This window comes from Manacus candei, unplaced genomic scaffold (assembly GCF_025592945.1).
Source record: "Manacus candei isolate 608988 ecotype Guabito, Panama unplaced genomic scaffold, ASM2559294v1 h1tg000085l, whole genome shotgun sequence".
Lineage (NCBI taxonomy): Eukaryota > Metazoa > Chordata > Aves > Passeriformes > Pipridae > Manacus > Manacus candei.
The window spans coordinates 1,090,141-1,100,224 of NW_026138133.1; the positions used below are offsets into that span (position 1 = coordinate 1,090,141).

The window sequence follows — 10,084 nt, forward strand, 5'->3', positions numbered from 1 at the left end:
ACAGTACATTAATGTGTGTTAATAACATCCAAAACTTAAATCCCATGCAGAATTATGCTGTAAGATATTTACTATACCAGAGCATATGTATTGTTCTCCCAACATATTGCATCTACTTATTAATCAGAATATGATATATATATACTTTTCATATGGTCTCAGCATACAGCTGTATCTATGCAGCTGAACACATTTTGATGACCCAATAACAAGGTGTTATTGAATTCTGAAGATTATGGAGTAGTATGTGCTGGAGATAACAGACACATATATGATATTACTTGTTTTTTCTTATTTTTTTTTTAGGTCTTAACATGTCTGAGGGTTCAAGTTCTTCTAATCAACCACACGGTACAAACAGTAGTTCAGTGGCCATTGCTATCCTTGTGCCTTTCTTTGCCCTTATATTTGCTGGTTTTGGCTTTTATCTTTATAAACAAAGGTAAGTACTAATTATATATACAAAATTCCTCTAATACTCTATCTGTTGGTGATTTTATTGCCTTCAATCTTTGCAAGTGAATAAGGTTTTCTGTAAAACCACAAAGTGTTTGCAAAATATGGAAACCTTCTCCCTACCTCCATTAAGGTCTGGTATAATGACTAAGAGACAAGTTTATTGTAATGTGCTATACTTTCATTCCTACCTATTTAAAATCTTATAAATTTCTTCCTTCATTATAATAAAATAGATGTTATAAATTATTGGCATATGGTGAATAATATAATTTGTAGACTTTATGTGTACTTACAATGAATTGCCTATATTTTTTTCTACGTGTGACAGAACTGAATCATATTCTGAGTAGTTTATTTTAATACTTACTCTGTTTATTGGCATACAAGTATATGCAAGTATGTCATTGAGAGGTTTCATTGTGGAACTGTTTCTACATCTGAAATTATTAGTTCATATGCAATTGTGTTAAACAGCCACCAGTCTTTTCAGTTTCATTAATCTGAGTTCAACAGTTTTGGTCATGTTATCGAGACCAGTATTAATTCTTTGGATGCAGTGTCAAGTAACCTTTTCCCATAGCTTTAAAGCATTAGATAACTGAAGAAAATTTAACCACTTTAATGACAATTCATTGCATATTAACTGCCAAAATGTTAATTTACATCTGATAGTCTGACAAGAATACTAGTAATATACTCTACAGGATAACGTTATTTTAAAACACATACCATGATTTTTAAACAGCACTACTCGTTTTAAACTGCTTCAGAATATGAAAAATTGCCCATGTAATTTTTTATGTATTTGTTATTACCTGTATGCTGTAAGTACTGATCTTTGCACTTTATATTGATTTACAATATAGTATGCAGTTTGTATAGCAATATGGATGAAAAGTTTTTAAGAGTTTGAACTCTGGTATTTTGAGTTATTTAGTGAAAAAGAAAATGTTTCAGCTATATTTCTTGGTAAACTTGTCTAGTCTCCAAATGGAAAAGAAAACCTCAGTCATCTGGATGGGGGAATTATTGCGTCTTTACAAGATTTTATTGTACTCTTTGCTATTTATCATCTGATCAATTGTAATGGATAACAGCTTGGATAATGGATCTAATAACAATGGATAACCTCTTCTAAGGTTGTTAACTAAGTTTCTAGGTGAACACCATTTTCAATGAATCATAAATCCCTTAAATTTAATAAAGACAGTACTAATTCTTAGCATAGATATTGTAAAAATAGCCCCAAGATGTTATATTTAGCTCCTATAACTGGAACTGGGAGCTAAATTCTTTTCTGATTCTTAAACCGCATTAAGTCAGTGAGGAAAACTGCAGTTACAAATGCTCTGTTTTTCTTCTACAGGACTGCACCTAAAACACAGTATACAGGATGCTCTGTACATGAAAATAATAATGGACAAGCTGCTTTTGAAAACCCCATGTATGACACAAATGCAAAGTCAGTGGAAGGGAAAGCGGTACGATTTGACCCCAACTTGAACACTGTTTGCACAATGGTATAATGTGGTAATGATTTGTCTTCAAAGTCTGGGAATTGACACACAACACAGTGCACACACAGTTCACTGATTGAAAAAAAAAAGAAATTAAAAAAATTAAAGCACACTTTTCAGGATGTAGTGGGTCACCTTTTCCTGAGGACGATAGGCAAGTATGCGTTGTAGTTATTTTGTTTTCATTTTGTTTTTCATAAACTGGATCAGAATTCTTCATGTATGCCATGGAGAGTGTTAAAAAAATTTGCTGCACTCCATGAGTGCTACTCACAGTTTATTTGCTTTTTTAAAAAAGGAGGTTATTCTAAAACATAAAACGTATTTGCATATATTGGAGGAGCATCCACTATCAGTATTCTGTGCTTTATAAAAACTATAATAGAGGGACTGGGTTAAAAAAAAAAAAGATATAGGTAGAAAATAAGAGCTATACTTACAGGAGACAATAGGTCACTGATTTCTCTTTAACAGTCATATGCTACACCTTTCTCATGAGTTGGTAACTTTTTTCCTTTTTCAACCTGTTTAGTATTTTATTTTTCTCAGTACAGTTAAGTTTTTAAGTCCAGGATGTAGTATTTAGAAATCAGCAACTATAACTTTCTCTTTTCATGCCACAGAAAAAAAAAATAGAATTCATATTCTTATTTAATGAATTTCCTTCCCTGCTTCACAACTTGCTTCATTTTCATGTTCCAAGTGAAACCTATTTTCTGTGTTTCCATTAACAATACCCACAAATGGTAATGTTTATATATTTCTTTTGTCAATCATACATCTGGACAAATTTTACAATGAAGAAGTTAATATGAGTTGAGCTTTGTATGTGACTATGTTTGGTAATGTTGAAGAACATTCAAGAGTGACCATCTTACATTTTTTCAAAAATGAAAACATAATTTAATGATATTTCCTATTAAAAAATGCAGTTTACAGTAACATTAGTAATGAAATCCATATATCAAAAATTTAAGACACCATCTTTCAATCCATGTTAGTTAAAACTAGGCCATATCACACCAGTTTATTCCTTCAGCATTTTAACAAAATGCATGCACAAAGCATGATGAAATCCCATTGAAGCTGATGGATTCTAAGAGACTTCAATGAACTTTGGATCAGATCTACAGGGCAAAAGGAAGTTATAATTTGAAAATACTGTGTTTTCACATCTATTTTGTCTATATATTCCGTACTTTAGGGAAAAAAATCTTTACAGCTCATTTAAAATTAAATATATTACCATAGTGCAATGAAAAAAAATTGAGATATATATATATATATATAAAGCCATGATTTTATTAGGGACAATCCATTCATTTTAGGGACAATTCAGATTCCACAGCCCTCAGATACAAGTTTTAGACATTCCAGAATCACTTCTAAGGAAATGCAATTTTTAGTTTTACAGTTATTTCATATCAGAATTATTCAGTGGGAACCCAGTAATTTATTTGATGTAGGTCATTGTCTTCCATTCATAGCATGACTCACAAATGCTGTGTGTTAGCCAGTGTGAATTATCTGTTATTGTCCCTTTCAGACATTAATGATTCTGTGAAAATCTAAACTTTTTATTACCGTAATAGAGAGTGCCTACCAAAAATCATTGTACCCAGGATTGCTGCTTGGATTTCTATAATGTTTGATGAATTTCTTATAAACCATTTTACAACACTTTGTTTTGAATATTCATACAACTCTGTCAAACTGTATTCTACTAAAAGGATGCTGTTTTATATTTTATACCATTGGTTGTTATTTATTCTCGTTTATTCAAATGACTGCAATAACTATGATTCATTCATTAATGTTAAGGTTAATACATTTGAGATCGTTTAAAATGTTTCTTCTGCAACTGGCTACTCCTCTTATATTAATGCATACACTTTTGTAAAGAAGTATATTTTTATGAAAAAGGATTTGTAAAAGTATGATGTAAATTTTCAGTGCAATGTAAACAAAATAAAAATGGACAATTGCTTTTTTAAACTGTGTTTCTTCTTTGGAAGATGAGCTTTAAAATTATTTCAGTTGTGAAGATGAGAAAATAACCAAACTAAGAATTAAAATTTGGTATTCTTTTGAGTTTCTAAAATCATGTTATTTTTTCTGAATCTTTCTGTGAATTTTAGGTGAAACTGCAAGATTTAGATTACTTTCAAAAACAACTGATAAACACAATGTGTAAAACTATTTTTTTACTAAAGTCAATTTTCTGTTTTACTTGAAGAAGCAGATTTACACAAAAGAGGCCTACAGTTGTCAATCCAGTGAAAAACACTAGGAAAAAAATTACTTTAAAGAAAAAAATAATTTAGAAAACTTTAGTATTCCTCAAGGTACAGCGTACTTTTTACATTATTTTGCTACCTTTTTGCAGAAATATACAGGATGTACATATTAACAGGTAGTACCAGTACAAACAGTATTTTCTGACATTAAAAAATCCCAGTGTTTCTTTTAATCACGTTCGACTGGAAGGAGGTATCTTAGTTATATTACTAAAGTATTGAAACTATCTTTTAACTATCCCTTTCACTTAAAAGCATGGAAGGTGGATGACAAATCCTGATCTGAAATGCTATTCATAGGATAACTTGGGGACAAAATAGTCTAAAATTCATTTGTGAATTTGGTGCTCTGTATAAATTGAAAAGGTCCATTCAGGTCCATGTTGAAATCACTGAAATTTGTGTTGCTAAATACATTGGAAAGAGAAGCACGGAGTCACTGTAAAGTGATATCATGAAGATCATGCACTAATGTTTTGGGGGGGAGGGGGATTCTAGAGCAAATTGGTTAATTCTGGAAAGCAAGAAAAAACCAGTTTCACAGTGGCCAAATTTTCATATGCAACCTAGAATCTGAAGTTAGGCTCTTCCTTTTTTTTATTTGTGCATTATATGTTTTTGCATACAAAAGTAAATAAAACTTATATTGAATTAGTTCCACAATCCTGTTAATTAGCTTAAGCTAATATATCCAGCTTGCGATTTTCAAGAATTATACTGACTTGCTTGTAACAGAGAGTGCATTCAATCATAATAGATTGAATTTGGGGTTTGATTAGTTTGTTTTAGTTTTGTACATTGGATCAGTTTGTTTGTTTAAGGTTTTTTTAATTTTGATTTGGTTTTGGGGGGGTTGTTTGGGTTTTTTTGGCTTAGTTCCTGAGCTTTTTGACTTATAAACTGTGTGTGAACTGTTCAATTTCCAAGTAGCAGAGTGGTCAGTTTTCACTGTGGCAGATGGAATTCAAAGTTTTGGTTGTTTCATTGGAGTTTGTTAGCCCAGTCTACTCACTGTTTCTTATTTTTCTTGGGAAGGTAGCAGAATGGAAGATAGCCCTTTGGCTACATTATTCAAGCAAACACAGTATACAGAGAAAATCTATATATCAGAAAAAATCAGAATAAAGAAATCAGAAAAAAGAATTGAGATTGCCATGCAACTCTGTGAGTCTTTCGAGATGAACACAGTTTCTGCAATACTACAGACTGAGATTTAAAATTTCATTTAAGATTGAGCCCTTTTAATTCTACATTATATGTGTGTCAAGACCCATCTAGTCCACTACATGTCATTAGATCATACTACAATCTGGTTCATTATTGGAATCTAGAAACTGTATAGAATCAACTAAACTCACCAAAATAGCAGTTCTGGTAAAACTCCTCAGAATCATCATAAAATTGAGCTAAAAATGTCATATTTTACTTTATTTTGTGAAACAGAGCTGGCATTAATATGTAGACATCTTATCCTTGAGGAATTCCATGACTAAAGTAGAACAAGCTGTTCTTGTCAAGGAAATGGTTTAATGGCTACGCATCTTATTGCTTCATATAGAGAGCTAATGAGAAGTGAGCCTGTAGCCAAGTCATTAAGCTGTTAATCTAGGTGAAAGACAGATTTTCTTTTCCAAGCCTTAAAAGCGTGCACCTCAACCCACTAGTACAGTTGGCTGAAGTGTTATGAAGTATTCCTCATTTTTTCCAACATTAGTGAAATTTGGGGAATTTAATATCTTGGATATCACTGCACAAAGATATCAGCAGATCTGTATCCCAGTGTGTAGATTCAATGTGTAGATTCAGTGTGTAGATCTACTACTTAGCTACTACATTATTTCAGTAAAGCATAGATGTCTTGTGACGGAATATACTTTTTTTTTATTGTTATTGTGCAGATTTCTGCCCATGATCTGTCTGTAGAAGATCACCTGCTCCACAATGGAAGAGTCCATATGTGTTGAAACAACCTTAATTATAGGATGATCTGAGTTGGAGAAAAATATATCTTGTATCATTTGTCATATTAAAACCCTACAATTTTTGAGAGGTTAATTTATGGAAATTAATTTGTGATTTCAGATTTTCAGTGGGAATTGATATAAGTACCTGAAGCATCTAGGTGACCATTCAAGCAATGGTACATTCAGCAACCAATTTCCAAGGCTCGTCTCACACACTTTGCTAATAGTCTTACTAGCCTTTCATGGTACATCAGAAAGTCTTCTTATGATCTCCCAAAACCACAAAATTTCCTTTCATTTCTTTGAGTTTCTATGATTTAATTTTGATTTGGTTACCAAAAATTCAGTCAAATATGATGGAGAAAGATGCACTAGGTTTGTTTTCTGGTAATCTGTATTACTGGTTAGCAAATAAACATGTTATTCTTTACTTCCTTTTATATCTTTCTCTGTGAAAAAATAATTCTTGCACGAGAGTGTTCACATGAGACAAGCAGGGTACAGTGTTTAGGAATGCAACTGGTTTTTAAGATTCCTATTTGGTATATTTATTTTCCAAAATCTTTGTGTGATTCCAGCTGTCCTTTTTTAAACAAATGAAGCACTAAGTTGGTTTTATCTTTAGTTCTAGACTAAGTCTCCCACTGCCTGATCATCTAATACATACTGCTGTCCTAAGTGACAGCTAGGACAATTGAAAAATGATTCATAATTTGGTTTCCTTCTGTAGTAAAATAAGTGTAATAAGTAAGAGCGTGGGCAGATACTTTTGAATAAGATTTTTTAATGTCATGTATTAAGCAGGACCAATTAAATGAACATTTGATTACACAAAAACTATTTCAATGAAGTAGCTGTGTTCCCATTTATTATCTTCTTGTTTCTGAAACTAAGGCAGCATAATATCCTGACTTGCTGAACCAGGTCTTTTCTGCTCCTCAACGACCCCACCAACAAGGAGGTTGAGGGTGCTCAAGAAGTAGGGAGGTGACACAGCTGGGACAGCTGACCCCAACTAACGATCCTGAGTTAGCTCAATTGGTTAGAGCATGGTGCTAATAACACCAAGGCTGTGTATTTGATCCTCTTATGGGCCATTTGCTTAAGAGTTGGACTCAATGATCCTTGTGGGTCCCTTCCAACTCAGAATATTCTGTGAAATTTCTGCAAAACTGACTGAAGGGATATTCCAAACTATATGGTATCATGCTAAGCAAATAAAACTGGAGTAAGAAGAAGGAAAGGGAGGATATTTGAAGTGATGGCATTTGTCTTCCCAAGTAACTATTCTTGGATAGTGATGAAGCTCTGCTTTCCTGGAGATGGCTGAACACCTGCTTACTCATGAGAAGTGGTGAATTAATTCCTTGTTTCTCTTTGCTTGCATGCTTGGCTTTTGTGTTACCTATTAAACTGCCTTTATCCACACTCACAAGGGTTTTCACTTTTATTCTTCCAGTTCTCTCCATGACCCTGTTGGCCAGGCAGTGAGCAAGCGGCTGCATGGTGCTTAGTTGCCAGCTGGGGTTAAGCCATGACATTCCTTTCTGGCACCCAACACGGGGCTCAAAGGGTTTGAGATAATGACAGATTTTATTAGAATGTGCTAGGTTCAATTTACAGCTGTTACAGCTGTTAAGCTGTTAATTGTCAGGCTCCAGAGGCTGCACCCCACGGAAGGGAAACACACTGGAGCAGTTTGTGAAGAACTGCAGCCTATGGGAATGACCTGATCACAGGGATGCAACACATCTGTGAAGACAGGCTGAGAGAATTCAGGCTGTTCAACCTGGAAAAGAGAAGGTTTTGGGGAGACCGTATAGCAGCCTTCCAGCACCTAAAGGGGGCTTACAATGAGTCTGGAGAGGGACCTTTCACAAGGGCATGTAGCAATAGGACAAGGGGGCAATGACTTCAAACTGAAATAGAGTAGGTTTAGACTGGATATCAGGAAGAAATTCTTCACTGTGAGAGTGGTGAAGCACTGGAGCAGGTTGCCCAGAGAGGTTGTGGGCTGGAGGTGTTCAAGTCCAGGCTGGATCGGGGCTCTAAGTAACCTACTCTGGTGGAGAAGGGGATTGAAACTAGATCATCTTTAAGGTCCCACCCAACCCAAGACATTCTGTGGTTCTATGACCCTTATCAGAGAAGTTCGTGGAGGACTGTCCTTTCTGACAGAATATTATATCGAAACGCTCTACGTCTTCTGTGGTGATTGTTGTGAGACATTCTGATTTTTCATTTTATAACATTCAGCAGTGATAAGAGTTTAGTCACTGAAGTGCTCGAATTCAGAAACTGGGAAATAAATAAAAGCAACCTCTTCAAACTGTGAAGAGCAAACTCCTCTCTAAAGAAGCATAACACAGAAGGATTCTGCTCCCATGTATCAATTAAAGAATTTACAAATCCATAGGGAATCACCACATCTATAGTTAGCCCACCAAGAGTGGACCAGTAATGTGAGTGGAGTCCCTATGATTATTATTTTATTTTCCCCATGGGCATTCAGAAATAGGTTGATCCTAAAAAACTGGTCTGTTTGATCTGTGATTCTGAAACCAGAAGACCAATATCAGACTGATGTGACTTTACCTTTCAGGCCCTTAGAGCAACCTAATCTGTTTACTCCACCTATGATCATTACTTGGCAGAAGTTTCTGTTCTTCCATGTCTTATCTGTTGAGTTATTTCTTAACAGTTTGATCCAAAAAAAGTTTAGAAGAGCACTTCACAGGGACAGGAAATTAGAAAATCTTAGTGAACTGGGTCGACCTTGTTTTAATGACCTATTAACAATATGATTTGCATGCTTTTTGATAACATTTCTGGGCTTTATTTTTCTTAAGGTAGAATTAATAAATATATTTTATCTTAAAAAAATCAGTGTAAAATATTTTGACACTTGCAAATTTATACTTATTTTATTTTAAAATATATTCTTAAATTACATACATAAAGTCATGACGGTGTGTTACTGTCAGTGTTATGTAGACTAAAGTCGTGGACAAAAGAAAATGACTGAAAAGCTGTCACTGCACTTACTACTGCTGCTTTTAAAATGCCTACAAGTAAGTCTAAGATTGCCAAAGGTGAACCAGGACCTATATTAGATGTAAAATGGACTAAATAAAACATATTTCCAATAAAGCGACTGTTTTTGTTATCATCTCTGGATGCTGAAACCATGTCAATGTTTTATAGATTACCCACACCTAAAAAAGACTAGTTGTGCAACATCGGTCATGTCTGTAATTTAAAATAAGATCATGGTGGATTTTGTCATTACTGAAAAGGCAAAATAATATATTTGGCCTGGTGTACAGAGCTTTCCTGTCAATAAAGAAATTGATACCACATGCGAATGAGCTGAGATGAGCTGTCAATTTTTCTCTGAGAAAGAGAAGAAATAGTAAAAGAAAAATTCCTTAAAAGAGGCAAAGAGACGAAAGCAAATCTCTATTTTTTTGCATAGAAAAGATTAAAAGATTCATGGTAAACCATTACCACAGCTTTAGCTCATGAGACTGTGGAGTTTTTGTGAGGGGTTTTTTTTGTTGTGGTTTGGTTTTTTGTTGTTTTGTTTGTTTTGTTTGTTTTGTTTTTTGGGTTTGTTTTAGTCTTCCTTCACAGAATAACCTTTTCTGAGAAGACAGATCTTTTCTTTTGCTTCATGTAGGTGTGATCGTGCAAACTCTGAACTTTCATGACAGTCTCTCTGCTCCTCTTGACTTCTTCCTTAGTGGCAACTGAAGAGTGATGCTGACCACCCACAGTGTTTTATGAGATGGGAGGAAAAACTGAAAAGTTCAGAGAGCAGAGACAGATGCATTTTTTTTTTTAACTG

The 10,084-nt window shown here is 34.1% G+C and overlaps 1 protein-coding gene across 4 annotated transcripts in view; it reads left to right on the plus strand.

The window, feature by feature from the left end:
• The window catches only part of CSMD3 (CUB and Sushi multiple domains 3), a 619,378-nt gene extending 615,429 nt beyond the window's left edge, over window positions 1–3,949 (plus strand). For all 4 annotated transcript variants that reach the window (XM_051812144.1, XM_051812141.1, XM_051812142.1 and 1 more), the window contains 2 exons: window positions 307–442; window positions 1,826–3,949. In XM_051812144.1, the coding sequence (XP_051668104.1) occupies window positions 307–442; window positions 1,826–1,985 (296 nt within the window). In that variant the 3' untranslated portion in view covers window positions 1,986–3,949. The remainder of the gene's footprint in view (window positions 1–306; window positions 443–1,825) is intronic.
• Window positions 3,950–10,084: the final 6,135 nt, after the last annotated feature.